Here is an 18,402-nt window from a genome sequence, read left to right as displayed (position 1 = left end):
TGAGAGGCACGACGACGCCTTTTGGAATGGAATACGCAATCTGGTTAAACACAAAGGAGAAACATGTATATTCACTTGAAATCAAGTTGCATGGTCCAAGGTATTATATAAGTGTTATAATGAAGGCAACACATGATTTGAGTGTCTATATCAGCTATATTAGCCTACTATCAAAGGCTGACACAAATCTTCGTTGACAGAAATGTTGTATTTTAATTTTGTATTCTACACATTTTTGAAACATTGGAAATCATTAGTAAAATGGAAGCTTCTCACAGGATGAGAAAACTTCTGGAAATGACTGGCTCAGAATGGCCAAATGTATAGATGTGTGTGTCCAAGTTCAAAGGGGAACATTGTCACCATTTCTGAAGGGTTGAAACCAATAAAAATCAGTTCCCAGTGGCTTATTTTATTTTTGGAAGTTTTTCTCAAAATTTTACCCATCACGCAATATCCGGAAAAACGGCTTCAAAGTGCCTGATTTTAACCGTCGTTATATCCACCCGTCCATTATCCTGTGACGTCACAGCGTGACCACACAGAAACAAACATGGCGGATAGTACAGAAAGGTATAGCGATATTAGTTCGGATTCAGACTCGGATTTCAGCGCATTAAGCGATTCAACAGATTATGCATGTATTGAAACGGATGGTTAGAGCATGGAAGCAGGTAGCAAAAACAAAATTTTAAGGAGACACTGAAGCTATTGAGCATTATTACGACAAACAGCTGCACAGGAGGAAGCGAGGACGAATTTGGCGATCGCCTTCTAACCAACGATTGGTATGTGTTTGTTTGGCATTCAAATGTGGGTGGAGGGAAAGGCTGGATGCAAATATAGCTACAAATGAGGCATAATGATGCAATATGTACATACAGCTAGCCTAAATAGCATGTTAGCATCGATTAGCTTGCAGTCATGCCGTGACCAAATATGTCTGATTAGCACTCCACGTACTGTAAGTCAATAACTTCAACAAAACTCACCTTTGTGATTTCGTTGACTTTATCGTTGGAAATGCATCTGCTTTGAGTGTCGCAGGATATCCACACATTCTTGCCATCTCTGTGCCATCTCTGTCGTAGCATAGCTGTCGTCGGTACAGTGTGCAGACCAAACGAGGGACTTTCGCATCTTTTGGCCACTGGTGCAACTTGAATCCGTATCTGTTCGTGTTGTTACACCCTCCGACAACACACCGACGAGGCATGATGTCTCCAAGGTACGGGAAAACAGTCAAAAAAACGTAAAATAACAGAGCTGATTTGACTTGGTGTGTGTAATAAGATTGAGAAAATGGCGGATTGCTTCATGTTGTGACGTCACGGGTGAAAGGTCATCACTCGACAGGCTATCAATTGAAAGGTGTTTAAAACGCCAAATTCACCCTTTGAGAGTTCGGAAATCGGTTAAAAAAAACATATGGTCTTTTTTCTGCAACATCAAGGTATATATTGACGCTTACATAGGTCTGGTGATAATGTTCCCCTTTAAGGAAACGGCAGGCTGTCTTCTTCTCATGGATTTATTACAATCTTGCTGTAGTCTGGAATAACATGCCACACAAACAACTATAAGAAATGCAGCCAATATTACATACACATAATGTGTCATGAGACATGCAAATATAAATTTAATACACGGAGGACATAAGTAAAGCAAATTAAAAGAGCTCAAATCATACTTGCCAACCCTCCCGATTATCCCGGGAGACTCCCGAAATTCAGTGCGAATCTCCCGGGGCAACCATTCTCCCGAATTTCTCCTGATTTCCGCCCGGACAACATTATTGGGGGCGTGCCTTAAAGGCACTACCTTTAGCGTCCTCTCTCACATGAAAAGGAGACTATTATGTATGTCTCCGTTATCCATAGGTTTATCTATAAACCATAATGTAGGCAGGCATGGAGCTATTTCTCAGCATGTGTTTGTTCCAGCTGGCACATTAATACAATGACACACAACATCCGGATTCCCATCATGCATCGCTTTAAAACTACGGCAAGTAGTAATGTCCAACAACATAACAGAGACGAAGCGGAAGAACGAAGAAGAGACATGGCGACGACGAGTAAGAAGAAGAAGTACGCTTGCAAGTTCCAAAATGATTGGAAAAAAATATTTCAGTTTATCCAGGACAGCTCGAAGGGGAAGTGGTATGCTGCCTGCAAATTTTGTAGATCAGACTTCTCCATTGAACACGGTGGCCGAACGGATACACTCATTCATGAACGGATTATATATATATATATATATATATATATATATATATATATATATATATATATACTGTATATATAGTAAAGGAAAATAAATGAGCACAAATCATATATATATATATATATATATATATATATAATCCGTTCATGAAGAAATACTGTAAAATATATACACCCCCAGCTACCCCCAGTCCCCCCCCCCCCCCCCCCCCCCCTCCACCCCCGAACACCACCACCACCATCCCATCTCCCAAATTTGGAGATCTCAAGGTTGGTAAGTATGGCTCAAATATAGCTACAAACGAGGCATAATGATGCAATATGTACATACAGCTAGCATAAATAGCATGTTAGCATCGATTAGCTTGCAGTCATGCGCTGCCCAAATATTCCTGATTAGCACTCCGGCAAATCAAAAAAGCTCACCTTTGTGCATACGCGTACAGCATAAAACATTTGGTGGACAAAATGAGACATAGAAGGAGTGACACAAAACACGTCTTTCTGTGGCGGCGGCGGAGAAAGTTATACATGTAAACAAACTACGATGTGTTTAAAGATCGCTGAAATTAGCAGGACAAGACGGTGCTTGCCAAATACTCTCATCAGTGAAGCATGGATAACATAAACAGTGGGATTTCTAACAATTAGGAAGGTTTGTGTCATGTTTATTATCCTAAAGAAAATATATTAAAACTTTTTTTTATTATTATTTTTTTATTCATCTTTTTCCATTTTCATACATCTCTGTAAGGTATTTTTCTCTAAAATTGTATTTCTGAAAGTTATAAGAAGCAAAGAAAAAAAAATGAATTTATTTAAATAAGTGAAGACCAAGTCTTTAAAATATTTTCTTGGATTTTAAAATTCTATTTGAGTTTTGTCCCTCTTAGAATTAAAAATGTGGAGCAAAAGCGAGACCAGCTTGCTAGTAAATAAATACATTTGAAAAAGAGAGGCAGCTCACTGGTAAGTGCTGCTATTTGAGCTATTTTTAGAACATGCCAGCGGGCGACTCATCTGGTCCTTACGGGCTACCTGGTGCCCGCGGGCACTGTGTTGGTGACCCCTGCACTAAAAAGTCGCATGCGGCTTTAGATCCGCAGGTTGCTGACCCCCGGCTTAGTCCATAATTAAGGGGCTTTCTTATGTGCATTTTGCCTACTATCTCTGCAACCTGGGGTCACCGTAACGCCATAATGTCCTTTGCCTTTCCCGATTAAATACATACACTTAAAATTACTGTGTTTGGTCTATGGAAGCACAAAAAAAAAAAAAAAAAACATCTGGAACTCCTGATCCCTACTTTTGAAAAACAAAACATTTATTTATTTTTGATGGTTGGTGTGTATGCTCAGACGCTATGTTGCGGATGACAACTCTTAAACACGACAGGGTTTATCATGACAGGGTTTATCATTTCATGCATGGTTTGGGGTGTAATGGCACTAACACACACACACACACAGAGAGAGAGAGAGAGAGAGAGAGACGCAAGACATGACGTCATCAGGAAAAAAAGAAATCTGACTAAAACGAGTTAAACAACAATAAACTGCGAGCCTTTATAGAGCTGTCAATGCTGTCATGGCATGGGGAGGTCATGTAACAGTAATGCAATAATAAATATTAATATGTTGTGATGGTCTAAGTTCCAGGTAAAGAATAATAGAAAAAAAACAGCGCTTTAAAAAAATCCAGTATACTCAGAATGGAACTAAACGAAAGGCTGTAAGAAAGGTAGTGAGCGCCCTCTGGTGGATAAATCTATATTCTGTCTAACTTCAGTGTTGGTTAATTTAGTGAAGGCCAAAACATTTTTTTTAACATTTTTAATATCATACGTTTATTTAAATTATTATATAATATAATTTTTATTATTTAGAATTTTTGGGGTATTATTTATTTATCTTTTTATCATTTTTTATTATGACTTTTATACTGGTTACATTAGTAATTGAGCTACATGCACTACAAACTACATCAATTAATTCCAATTGTTTTCATTAGATGATATTTATGTTTTTTCTTTTTCTTTTCTTTTTTTTTTTTATCCTGTCCAGCTTCTAAGGCAAATCATATAGTTGATGTACACATTTACTTTACAAAAGAGAAGTGTAGGATACTTCTCTTGTTGCCTTATTTGTATTTGCCTTTATTAAATGTATTTATGTTATTATTTGGTGCAGCTGGGCCTGAGCAGGAGGGGATAGAAAGAGAAAAAAAGGAAGACGGGGGGGGGGGGAAATTGTGGGGATAAGAGGGGGATTAGACAGAGAGAGAAAAACAACAACAGCAAACACAACAACAACAACAATAGAACAACACCAGCACATACGATATGTACAAATTATGTTAAAAGTGATAGCAAATGTGTGGTTTTTTTTCAATATATTTATGTCACACTAATATGATTAACGGCTGCAGCCTGCACATAATGGCGGTATCATGAGCTCCATAAAAATAGACACAATTATTACTGGTGTGAGCGTCATATATGTCATTATTTCAATGTCGTCGTCTTGAGGCAAATGAGGTGAGAATCACCCTGCATGACAAGCGAGCAGAAATAATGAATAAATGATGGAATAATAAAGAATGATAATGAGTAGATGGGTTGCACATGTCATACACAACACGCATAACAACTGCTGTTTATCTTCCTTTTCCCAGTGGGAGATTCAGCTGTACTCTCAATTAAAGTCAATATTAATAGGAGGAAGTCTGACCGCTGGGTGGCCATATATGGTCATAGGGGCTATTATGTATATGAGCTATTTTGTGTTGTTTTGATTTGAAGGAGGAAATAAATGTGGAATTGTTGTTGTTCATCCCAAAGGGGGTTGAAGTAAAGTGGACGTCAATTATTTATTCATTAACTCAAAATGTGTGAGTGTAGACAACCACAATGTATCCCGCGGGACAATCTTGACATTTCCGCAAGGTATAGGAATTATTCAATATAAATCGAATATTTTCATAGCTAGAGTATAAAAAAAATGTTAATGATCCTTTTAAATATTTTATTTCAACATTATGAGAGCTCTCTACGAATGGAACAACACCTTTTAGACACCTTTATACGCTTTCTGAGGCTGAGCCAATCAGTGGCAATGATACTGATATATATATATATATATATATATATATATATATATATATATATATATATATATATATATATATATATATATATATATATATATATATATATATATATATGTATATATATATATATATATGTATATATATATATATATATGTATATATATATATATATATATATATATATATATTTATATTAGAGGCGTGGGAAAAAGTCAATTCGAATACGTTGTGCGATTCAGAATCGATTCTCATTTTTTTTATTTTTTTTTTATTTTTTAATCAATCCAACAAACCACTACACAGCAATACCATAACAATGTAATCCAATTCCAAAACCAAACCTGACCCAGCAACACTCAGAACTGCAATAAACAGAGCAAATGAAAGGAGACACAAACACGACACAGAACAAACCAAAAGTAGTGAAATAAAAATGAATATTATCAACAACAGTATCAATATTAGTAATAATTTCAGCATAGCAGTGATTAAAAATCCCTCATTGACATTATCATTAGACATTCATAAAAAATTTAAAAAAAGAACAATAGTGTCACAGTGGCTTACACTTGCATCGCATCTCATAAGCTTGACAACACACTGTGTCCAATGTTTTCAAAAAGATAAAATAAGTCATATTTTTGGTTCGTTTAATAGTTAAAACAAATTTACATTATTGCAATCAGTTGATAAAACCTTGTCCTTTACAATTATAAAAGCTTTTTTCAAAAAAATCTACTACTCTGCTAGCATGAGGTAGATCCTGCTGAAATCCTATGTATTGAATGAATACAGAATCGTTTTGAATCGGAAAAATATCGTTTTTGAATCCAGAATCGAATCTAATCGAAAAAATTGATATATTATCGAATCGTGACCCCAAGAATCGATATTGAATCGATTCGTGGGACACCCAAAGATTCGCAGCCCTAATATATATATATATATGATTGGTTTGGTCTCATCTAGTCGCCAATCCCACTGTAGCATTTGTATTTTCATTCATTTAGCCATTTTGTTGCTTGAAAATGCTTAATCAGACCAACAAAAAAAAAATTGCGATAGTGTGAAGCTGTAAACTTGGAAGCGCAATATGGCAGGGACAACTTTACTTAAAAATTAAACATTCCAATGTCAAATTACTTTTAATTTTACTTTTCGACAATTTCAACTTCATTTGTGTAACACTACAACTTTATTTTTTTACAAGAGGATGACTTTGTTTTATTTTATTTTTGAAAACTTGAGAGAGAAAAAAACGACCTCCATAATATAACAATCTCATAATCTCTTTATCATGTCTTGATAAATTAGAACTTTTTTTCCACAATCAGACAAAGAAAAATCTCACAACATTCTAACTCTTTTCTTGTCCTATTTAATATAACTTCAATTACAACTATTTTGTAATAATTTCTATAAAACTTGTAAGAGTTGAATTTTAGTCCTAAAAAATGTATTTTCTTTTGTTTTCAAAACATTTTGAAATGTTTCCTGTAATATCACAAATGTATTATCTTAATCTTTATTCTAATAAAATGTTATTTATAAAATAATAATATTTATTTTATTGATATTATTTACTTTAATTATTTACTTTATAATATATTTGTACAAATACTGTACAACTTTATTTTTGAAACATTATAACTTTATTCTCATAAAACGATGACTTTATTGTTGCAAGATTTACATTTCATGCTTGAAAAAAATAATCCTTCTCTTACAAGTTTATTCTTCTAAAATGCTGGCATTGTGCTCATTCTATGAAAAATGCATTCTCATAATCTTTTCAATAATGTTTTTATAATTTAGAACTTTTTTCTTTAAAAAAATATGACTTGTTCTGATGATGATCTCGCAGTATTACAACTTCATTCTAAATATTAAATAGAACTCAAATATTCTTTAACTTGATTTTTGTAACAATATACGTTTATTCTCATAAAACCCTGAATTTGTTGTTGATAGGTGATCATTTTATTCTTGAACAAAATATTTTCATAACATTTTGGCATTTTTCTCATAACATGTCAAATGTATTCTTATAATTTTTTGAGTCTCAAAATATAGTGTTTTTATAAATTACTACACATTTTGAATTGTTGGTATCTCAGTGCATTACAACGTTATTGGCGTAATATTAAATATTACATCAACATATTTTTCCACTTTATATTTGTAACATACATAACTTCATTATCATAAAACAATGACAAACGCCAATTATTGTAAAATTGAATGTCTATTTTTGGAAAAAAGAAGAAAATTCACGTAATATTACGAACTTTTGTAAAAAACATTTTAGTACTTCCCATTAATGACATCTTTGTTATTCCTTGATGTCTATAAATTAGAACTTTTTTTCCCCGACACTTTTTCTGACAATATCATGACTTCCTGCAAGATTAGGATTTCTTTTTCACCAGATAATGTTTATAAAATTGTCAATAAACTGTATTTTTTTCTCCTAATATTACTAATTTATTTACTAGGATTTACTAATTCAACTCTTTTCCTCATAAAATTTTTATTTGTAAGATTCATATTTGTTTTTCCTACTGTCAAAATAAAGTATTTTCCATGAAACATTATGACATTATGTCTTGCGAGTGTCTTGGGGGGGTATATATGAATATATATTTATATATGTGTGTATGTTTGTATATATATATATATATATATATATATATATATGAATATATATTTATATATGTGTGTGTGTTTGTATATATATATATACAGATATATATATATATATATATATATATATATATATATATATATATATATATATATATATATATATATATATATGAATATATATTTATATATGTGTGTGTGTTTGTATATATATATATACAGATATATATATATATATATATATATATATATATATATATATATATATATATATATATATATACTTATCTATATATATACATATATATATAGATATGTATATATATATGTATATATATATGCATATATATATGTATATATATATATATGTATATATATGTATATGTATATATACATATATATACATATATATGTATATATATATGTATATATATATATATGTGTGTGTATATATGTATATATATATATATATGTGTGTGTATATATATGTATATATATATATATGTATGTGTGTGTGTTTCTGTGCGTGTGTGTGTGTGTGTGTGCGTGTGTGCGTGTGTGTGTATGCATTTATATATATATATATATATATATATATATATATATATATATATATATATATATATATATTAGGGCTGTGAATCTTTGGGTGTCCCACGATTCGATTCAATATCGATTCTTGGGGTCACGATTCGATAATATATCGATTTTTTTAATTCGATTCGATTCTTGATTCAAAAATGATATTTTTCCGATTCCAAACGATTCTGTATTTATTCAATACATAGGATTTCAGCAGGATCTACCCAAGTCTGCTGACATGCTCGCAGAGTAGTAGATTTAGAAAAAAAAAAAAGCTTTTATAATTGTAAAGGACAATGTTTTATCAACTGATTGCAATAATGTCAATTTGTTTTAACTATTAAACGAACCAAAAATCTGACTTATATTATCTTTGTGAAAATATTGGACACAGTGTGTTGTCAAGCTTATGAGATGCGATGCAAGTGTAAGCCACTGTTGACAGGCTTTCCCCTGACAGTTTGTCTATGTTTTCGTTTTTTCCTCTGTATTTGTCTGTTTCCTCTGTGTTTAGTATTTCCTGTCTTTAGTTCCTGTCTAGTGCTCTTATTTTGTCAGCTTCCTGTCTTGTTCCCTGGGTGCTGTGTTCCTCCTCAGCTGCGGCTGATTGGCATCTGGCCACACCAGTTGCCAATCAGCCCGCTCCTATTTGTACCTGCTTTGTCTTATGTCAGTTGCTGGATCATTGTATTGTCGTTTGGACCTGTCAGTGCCATATGTTGCTCTTGTCGTGTCGATGTGATTTTTTTCAGCTATTACCTGTCGTGCTACATTTTGTCCTGGTCGTCGTAGCGGTAAGCTGTTCTTGTTAGCCATTAGTTATTTCCAGTTTTTCTGTTTGCTATCCACTAGCTTCTATGCTAAAGTTCATTTTTGTTTTCTAGCTTCCAGTGCTAGTTCCCTTAGTTTGTTATTCCGCCCACGTGCGTGCTTTTTGTTTGTTGTTGTTTAGTTTTAATTAAATCATGTTTTCATATGCTATGCCTGCCTTCGTCTCTGCACCTTATGGTTCAACAACCAATAACTCTGACAACTGGGACACTATTGTTCTTTATTATTTTTATAAATGTCTGATGATGTCAGTGGGGGATTTTTAATCACTGCTATGCTGAAATTATAATTAATATTGATACTGTTGTTGATGATATTAATTTTTGTTTCATTATTTTTGGTTTGTTCTGTGTCGTGTTTGTGTCTCCTCTCAATTGCTCTGTTTATTGCAGTTCTGAGTGTTGCTGGGTCAGGTTTGGTTTTGGAATTGGATTGCATTGTTATGGTTTTGCTGTGTAGTGGTTTGTTGGATTGATAAAAAAAAAAAAACTATTAAAAATAAATTTAAAAAAACGCTTTTTTTAAAAATGAGAATCGATTCTGAATCGTACAACGTAAACGATATACCTTGACATTTTTCCTGAATATATTAAACATTTATTATCAGAACATGTGCTGGTAATGTTAATGTAAAATATCTAATGAATATATCCAATAATAGGGATGTTCTCAAATGATGTCCACAACTTGGTTCCAATGGTTGAAACCCATAATTTGGTGCAGAAGTTCCTTCCGTATGAACAATGAAGTACTTTTGACGTCAAAAAGTTCCCACTCTATCAACTTTCGAGGTAAAAACATCGAACTTCTCCTGACATTTCGGCTTTTCTGCGAGTTCGCCTGAAGTGAGAATGTTCCGGATTCCAGCTGGTTGTCAATCTTTCCCTCCATCTCATAGCCTGAGCCTGAAGCTGACCACCGTTTGGGGGCAGCGGATGTTGGACAGCGTGTGTGTTTGCTGATAAGACTTACTTCTATACCTTTTTTTTTTTTTCTTTTATTGCCCTCCAGCTGAGGGAACTTAAAAGTTCCCTTTTTCCACTTGGCTTTTCTCACTTCCTCCATTCTCACCTGCGCTCTGCCTCACTTTGGAGTCATCCTTGAAGCTTCTCAACATGATCGGCTGCCTCTTGGTGCTCATTTGCAGTAGCTCAGGTAAAAACATATCAATAATGATGCAGCAAGATAAATATGTTGAATAATAAACTGGAAGTGTTTTCTTTTGTTTCAGGTGCTCATGGCCAGAATGCCCTCTCGGCTTTTTTTGCAAGCTCAACTACCAAAATCACTACAAAAATGGGTACTGGTTGACTCATATTATTTGACTTGCAATCATGATCAATATTTGCTGTCAAAAAGTTCTGTGGGAATTTTGACATTGACTTGCTCAACTTGATCGATACTGTAAAATTACAATGGTTTTATACGACAACTTTCCTACATTATTGTTTATCTAATTTGCCAAGCGATTGAAATAAAAACATTTTATTTAAATGTACCAACTTGACAAAAGTAAAATGCAAAAAAATGACTTCTTTTTTTCAAAGTTCAGGACTTCTCGTAAAAGGACGACTTGGTTCTCTTAATATTACGACTTTATGTAAAACTGTAAAATTGCAACTTCATTTGCTGAAATATTCCGCTAAGCATTTTTTTTCTAAGTTTGTGATTTTGAAAAGAAAATTGAAATCCCACAAGTTTATTTTTGCAACGTTATGACTTTATTGCAACATTATTTGCATATGTACAGCAATAATTATCTTGAAGAATTGCAGCTTATTTTTCCTTAATATTCGACTTAATTTTTGCAAAATCTTTAATTTCTTAATGGGGAAAAAAAAAACATAAATCAGAAAATGACGGCTTGATTTGACAAAGACTCAAATGAAAATAAAACATTTAGAAAAAATCCTTAATTTATTTTTATAAAAAATACCTTTTTTTAAGATTTGTTTAAATGTTAAGGTTTGTGACTTTTCTTATAAAATATGTCTCTATTCTCCCAATATTACGACTTTAATATCATCACTTTCGTGCAGTGATTTCTCCAGATTCTCTGAACCTTTTGATTACAGACCGTAGATGGTGAAATCCCTAAATTCCTTGCAATAGCTCGTTGAGAAATGTTCTTAAACTGTTTCGACAATTTTTTTCAGGCATTTGTTGACAAAGTGGCGACCCTCGTCCCATCCTTGTTTGTGAATGACTGAGCATTTCATGGAAGCTGCTTTTATACCCAATCATGGCACCCACCTGTTCCCAATTAGCCTGTTCACCTGAGGGATGTTCCAAATAAGTGTTTGATGAGCATTCCTCAACTTTATCAGTCTATTTTGCCACTTGTGCCAGCTTTTTTGAGACATGTTGCAGGTATAAAATTCCAAATAAGCTAATATTTGCAAAAAATAACAAAGTTTTCCAGTTCGAACGTTAAGTATCTTGTCTTTGCAGTCTATGCAATAGAATATAGGTTGAAAAGGATTTAAATATTTAGTTTTTATTTACGATTTACACAACGTGCAAACTTCATTGGTTTTGGGGTTAGTAATATAAAGAATGGGCTAAATCTTTTTTCTTCTTACATTGTAATTTTTTTCGTGAAACTCCTTTCTTATATGATCACAAGTTAATGTTTGCAGCATTATCAATTTTTCTGTAAACACAGACTTTATTCTCATAATGAGTTAGGACTTAGGCACAACAGTTTCTTTCTTGTAATATTTGCAACTGTCCTCTGATATTATTGTTTTTAGTTTTTAATAAATTATATATTCTCAAAATATAAAAACTTGTACTATGACAACTTTTTTACAGAGAAAATAACAGAACATTCTGATTATTATTTAGGATTCCTGATTTTTTCTAAAAAACATTGTTGATTTTTTCCCTGCAATATTACTAAAAACTGCTTGTAAAATTAGGTCTTTATTCATGAAAGATTACAATGATTTTCTAGAAAAAAATATATTTTTATGATTTCATTCTAAGCAAATCTCGTTTTAAAGGCCTACTGAAATTAGATTTTCTTATTTAAACGGGGATAGCAGGTCCATTCTATGTGTCATATTTGATCATTTCGCGATATTGCCATATTTTTGCTGAAAAGATTTAGTAGAGAACATCCACGATAAAGTTAGTGACTTTTGGTTGCTAATAGAAAAGCCCTGCCTGTACCAGAAGTAGCAGACGGTGTGCGCGTGACGTCACGAGTTGCAAGACTCCTCACATATTCACATTGTTTTTAATGGGAGCCACCAGCAGTTAGAGCAATTCGGACCGAGGAAGCGACAACTTCCCCATTAATTTGAGCGAGGATGAAAGATTTGTGAATTAGGATATTGATAATGAAGGACTAGAAAGAAAAAAAAAAAGCGACGGCTCCAGGCGGCGGCAGTGTGAGCCTTTCAGATGTAATTAGACACATTTACTAGGATAATTCTGGAAGATCCCTTATCTGATTATTGTTTTTATAGTGTTTTAGTGAGACTTTCAAGATTGTAAAGACATACCTCGAGGTCGGATGGCTGCGGTGAACACCAAGTGTCTCAGAGAGAAGCCGAGGAGCCAAGTTCACAGCTGCCTTTTAAACAGCTGCTGCAGGACGATCAATAATCCAATGATTTCTCCGGTAAGATATATATCACAATTCCCCCATCCAAAAACATGACGCTTGACTGCTCTGTGTTAAAGCTTCACAACAAACAAAGAAACACCGGCTGTGTCTCGGTGCTAAAGACAGCTGCAATACACCGCTTTCCACCAACAGCATTCTTCTTTATAGTCTCCATTATTAAATAAACAAATTGCAAAACATTCAGCAACAAAGATGTCCAAAATACTGTGTAATTACGCCATGAACAGAGACGACTTTTAGCCGTGTTTGGTGCAGCGCTAATATTTCCTGACAGTCCGTGACGTCACACGTACGCGTCATCATTCCACGACGTTTTCAACAAGAAACTCCGCGGGAAATTTAAAATTGCAATTTAGTAAACTAAAAAGGCCGTATTGGCATGTGTTGCAATGTTAATATTTCATCATTGATATATAAACTATCAGACTGCGTGGTCGGTAGTAGTGGGTTTCAGTAGGCCTTTAACGCATAATATTACTAAATGTGGTCTTTTGTTAATTACACAACTTTGTTCTCATAAAGTGTTGCCTTTATTCTTGCAACTAGTACAATCATGTATTGTTCTATGTCAGGGGTCACCAACGCGGTGCCCGCGGGCACCAGGTAGCCCATAAGGACCAGATGAGTCGCCCGCTGGCCTGTTCTAAAAATAGCTCAAATAGCAGCACTTACCAGTGAGCTGACTCTATGTTTTAAATTGTATTTATTTACTCGCAAGCTGGTCTCACTTAGCTCGACATTTTTAATTCTAAGAGAGACAAAACTCAAATAGAATTTGAAAATCCAAGAAAATATTTTAAAGACTTGGTCTTCACTTGTTTAAATAAATTCATTTATTTTTTTACTTTGCTTCTTATAACTTTCAGAAAGACAATTTTAAAGAAAACAATGCTACCTTAAAAATTATTTTAGGATTTTTAAACACATATACCTGTTTACCTTTTGAATTCCTTCCTCTAAATGGATTTAAATTTAATTCTTCATTTTTGCTTCTGTTTTTTCCAGGAAGAATATTTGTGAAATATTTCTTCAAACTTATGACTAAAATTCAAAATTATTCTAGCAAATCTAGGAAATCTGTCGAAACAAATTTAAATCTTATTTCAAAGTCTTTTGAATTTCTTTTAAATTGTTTGTTCTGAAAAATCTAGAACAAATAATGATTTGTCTTTGTTAGAAATATAGCTTGGTCCAATTTGTTATATAGTCTAACAAAGTGCAGATTGGATTTTAACCTATTTAAAACATGTCATCAAAATTCTAAAATTAATGTTAATCGGGAAAAACTACTAATGTTCCATAAATTCTTTTTTGAAATTTTTTCAAAAAGATTCAAATTAGCTAGTTTTTCTCTTCTTTTTTTCGGTTGAATTTTGAATTTTAAAGAGTCGAAATTGAAGATAAACTATGTTTCGGAATAAATGTTCTTTTTTTTTTCGTGTTTTCTCCTCTTTTAAACCGTTCAATTAAGTGTTTTTTTCATCATTTATTCTCTACAAAAAACATTCCGTAAAAGGAAAAAAAAAATGTACGATGGAATGACAGACAGAAATACTCTTTTAATATATATATATATATATATAGATTTATTTGTTAAAGGTAAATTGAGCAAATTGGCTATTTCTGGCAAATGATTTAAGTGTGTATCAAACTGGTAGCCCTTCGCATTAATCAGTACCCAAGAAGTAGCTCTTGGTTTCAAAAAGGTTGGTGACCCCTGTTCTATGTATTGTTTTGGAGCCTTTCTGTACTCGTTTTCTCGTATGCAGCCAAACCAACCACATTTTTTCCTTTCACCAGAAACCCTCTGTCCACTGACGCTGTTAGCTACACCTGACTACCCGGTGGCAGCGGGTCAAAAGGTCAGCCTGCACTGTAGCGGTCCGACGTCGGCCAACGTGACTTGGTCCTGGCACAGAAAAGAGAACGGGTTGTGGCACCAAGTCGGCACAGGAAAAACTCTGACCCTCAGTGAGCCCGAGCATAGCGGGATGTATCGCTGCCACTCGAGCAGTCACCATCACTCTGACTGTGGGAGCCCCACTCACAACGTCTATATTGTCTCTTTTCACGCTGCAGGTTGGTTTTTAAAAGATTACAATATTTGTTTTTGTAGCTTTTTTCATACAACTAAATTATTCTCGTAAAACCCTTGTTTTCGTGTTTTGCATTTCAGTGTGTTAATTTTTTTTGTCATAAAAAAATCCTCAAAATATTATAACTTTATTCTTTTAATACTAGGGTTTGATTCAAAATGTGAATCTATTCTTTTTTAAGATGAATGTTTATACAAACGTTTTTTCTCACAATATTCCTTTTTTTATTTATAAATTACACACTTGTAAAAAAAAATGTTTTCCTCATTATGTTAAGATTTTCCTACTCATGAATATCACCGCTTTATTCTAGTTAAATGCTTTTGTTTTTGTAATAAAAATAAAATGTTTGAGATAGGCTCCGGCATCCCCCACAACCCCAAAAGGGACAAGCAGTAGAAAATGGATGGATGGATGGATGATACATAATAATTTAGTCCTAAATTGTTAATATTGTAAAGACAATACAATTTTATCACAAAAAAAAAAATGTATATATTTTTTTGATTTAACCAAGTAATCTTCGAAGAATAACAATGTGATTTTACTAAAATAAAGTTTCATTTGTAATTTTTTCCAAGAATAAAATACTAGAAAAATGTATTTGTAGTTCTATTACTTGTACAACCGTAAAACACAAACTTTCGTGTTTTGCATTTTCGTGTGTAAAATTCAGTTGTTGTTGAAAAAGTAATTTAAAATATACATAAAAATGTACACAAAATTTATTTTTCTCGCAAAAGAATATTATAAATGTATTCTCATAAAATTACGAGTTTTTGTGATATTCTCACTTCAGAATATATTTTTTTAAGACTTTACTCCTGCAATATTAACAATGTATTCTAGTAACATTTATTCTGTTTTGTAATTTAATATAATTGTTTTTGTTGCTATATTTCCTCACAATATTATGGCTTAATTTTTGTAAAACTGTGTATTTATTTTTCTGAAATTTTTTTCTCATAATACAGTATTATTTATTAAGTTGTATTTTTTTCCGAGAAGAAAATCCCGCAAAAATTTTGCCGTAATATTACAACAAAAAATTTGTGAGAAACATTATTAGAAGTGTTATACATTTACAATATTGATTATAATAATGATAGTGATAACAATATTATTAATAATAATTATAGTAATAGTAATTTAAAACATACTAGAAAAAATAATTAGTAATTGTATTACTTGTTGTATTGTAAAACACTAGTTTTTTTGTATTGCATAGTTGTATGTAAAATGTTTTTGTTGTTGTTGTTGTTGAAAAACTAATATACAACCTCACTATATTATAACTTTATTTTAGTAATATTACAGCTTAATCCAAATAAATAGTGATTTTATTATTTTGAAATTAAAATGTACACAAACTTTTTTGTCTTGTAAAAAAACTATTATAAATGTATTCTCATAAAATAATGACTTTTTCTGATGTTGTCACTTCAGTAAAAAATCTTAAGACTTTACTCTTACTTTTCTCTCAATATTAACAATTTATTCTAATAAAATGTCTTCCGTTGTGTAATTTAATATCATTGTTTTTGTTGCTATATTTCCTCACAATATTACAACTTCATTCTTGCAATATCACGGCTTCACTTTTCTAAAAGTGTGGGTTTATTTTTGTGAACGGGAATAAGCGGCAGAAAATGGATGGATGGATGGGTTACAAGCTCTTTTCTCATAATACAGTATTGTTTATTAAGTTTTATTTTTTTCCAACAAAATATTGCTGTAATACTTCAAAAAAAGTTACGATACTGTGAGAAACATTATTATAAGTGTTATAAATCTTGAATATTGATCATAGTAATAATGATAACAAAAGTAATAATAGTAAATTCAAAAATAATATTTTATGTACAACTACACAATAGCTTACATAATGAGACATTTTTAGATTTTTCACATAAACATGCCATGTAAATCTTTTACATTTTCCAATTCAAAAGCAAATTGATAAGCATCTTATTTTGTAATATTTGGTCATGACCTGAATTTGTGCTGTTGCAAAATACTTGTCAACTTTTGTGGCGTTGGCTGAATCGACCATATCTCATCTACTAATTCACATGCTCGATGATGCACATTTCTTTTTTTCTGTTTTGAATAGAAATGAAGACTATGGGAATAAGTGCCTTCACCCTCTCTCTGCTGGCCTTGATGGTTAATATCTGTCTTGTATTTTGGCTGCTCTGGCAAAGACGGTGTGACAAGAAAAGCTCCTCTAACACAACAATTAAAGGTAAACACTCTTCTTGTGTTTTTTTGTGCAAACATCTTTCTCATTTTTTTTTTTTTTTTTTACATCTTTTAAAGGTTTTGCAAGAGACGGAAAGGAGCTGAAGTAAGTTTCCAAGTGGGTGGAAGAGGCTGGTGTTGATGTTAACGTTTAAAAAACCAACTATTCCTTCATATGACAGGGGAGCTTTGCCACAAGCCGAGAATGGTGGCCACGTGTACGTGAATTACTCAAGCACAAACCTCGCCTACACCGATCTAGAGCCCGCAAGCATGAGGGGCGACAACACTTACTCAATTCTGTCATGAGCTTAATCTGCACAGGAAAAGGCTTTTAGTGCAAGGTTTCAACATGTTTTTTAACTGAAGACCCACATGATGAATGTGGTGTTCTCCTGTCATGTATTAAAATAACACTGACACATTCTGTGCAAAAATAAGACATTAATTTTACTTGGCAACAAGAAAAAATATATATATTTGTAACCTTGCGGCTTTGGGGTGAAACTTTAACTTTATTCTTACTTACTTTTTTTTGTTTTTAAATCCATCCATCCATTTTCTACCGCTTTCTCCCTTACGGGGTCGCAGGGGGCGCTGGCGCCTATCTCAGCTACAATCGGGCGGAAGGCGGGGTACACCCTGGACAAGTCGCCACCTCATCGCAGGGCCAACACAGATAGACAGACAACATTCACACTCACATTCACACACTAGGGTCAATTTAGTGTTGCCAATCAACCTATCCCCAGGTGCATGTCTTTGGAGGTGGGAGGAAGACGGAGTACCTGGAGAACATGCAAACTTGCAAACTCCACACAGAAAGATCCCGAGCCCGGATTTGAACCCAGGACTGCAGGACCTTCGTATTGTGAGGCAGATGCACTAACCCCTCTGCCACCGTGAAGCTTTTAAATATTACACAATTGTTGTTGTTAAACTACACCTTTATTCTCAAAATATTTCGATGTTATTTTTAAAAAATATTTTTGTGCCTTCACAGTATTTTGACTTTATTGTTATTATTAAAAGCCTTTGATGA

At 33.0% G+C, this 18,402-nt stretch overlaps 1 protein-coding gene across 1 annotated transcript in view; it reads left to right on the top strand.

The window, feature by feature from the left end:
• The window catches only part of LOC133550015 (uncharacterized), a 138,810-nt gene extending 120,408 nt beyond the window's left edge, over positions 1 to 18,402 (top strand). The window contains exons 2-7 of the mRNA XM_061896005.1: positions 10,401 to 10,544; positions 10,621 to 10,689; positions 14,824 to 15,102; positions 17,233 to 17,364; positions 17,439 to 17,466; positions 17,543 to 18,402. Coding sequence (XP_061751989.1) covers positions 10,505 to 10,544; positions 10,621 to 10,689; positions 14,824 to 15,102; positions 17,233 to 17,364; positions 17,439 to 17,466; positions 17,543 to 17,669 — 675 coding nt within the window. The 5' untranslated portion in view covers positions 10,401 to 10,504 and the 3' untranslated portion in view covers positions 17,670 to 18,402. The remainder of the gene's footprint in view (positions 1 to 10,400; positions 10,545 to 10,620; positions 10,690 to 14,823; positions 15,103 to 17,232; positions 17,365 to 17,438; positions 17,467 to 17,542) is intronic.

Source organism: Nerophis ophidion, linkage group LG03, assembly GCF_033978795.1.
Source record: "Nerophis ophidion isolate RoL-2023_Sa linkage group LG03, RoL_Noph_v1.0, whole genome shotgun sequence".
NCBI classification, from domain to species: Eukaryota; Metazoa; Chordata; class Actinopteri; order Syngnathiformes; family Syngnathidae; genus Nerophis; species Nerophis ophidion.
The sequence above is the reverse complement of the archived record's forward strand: the minus strand, read 5'-3'. Positions and strand labels throughout refer to the sequence as shown.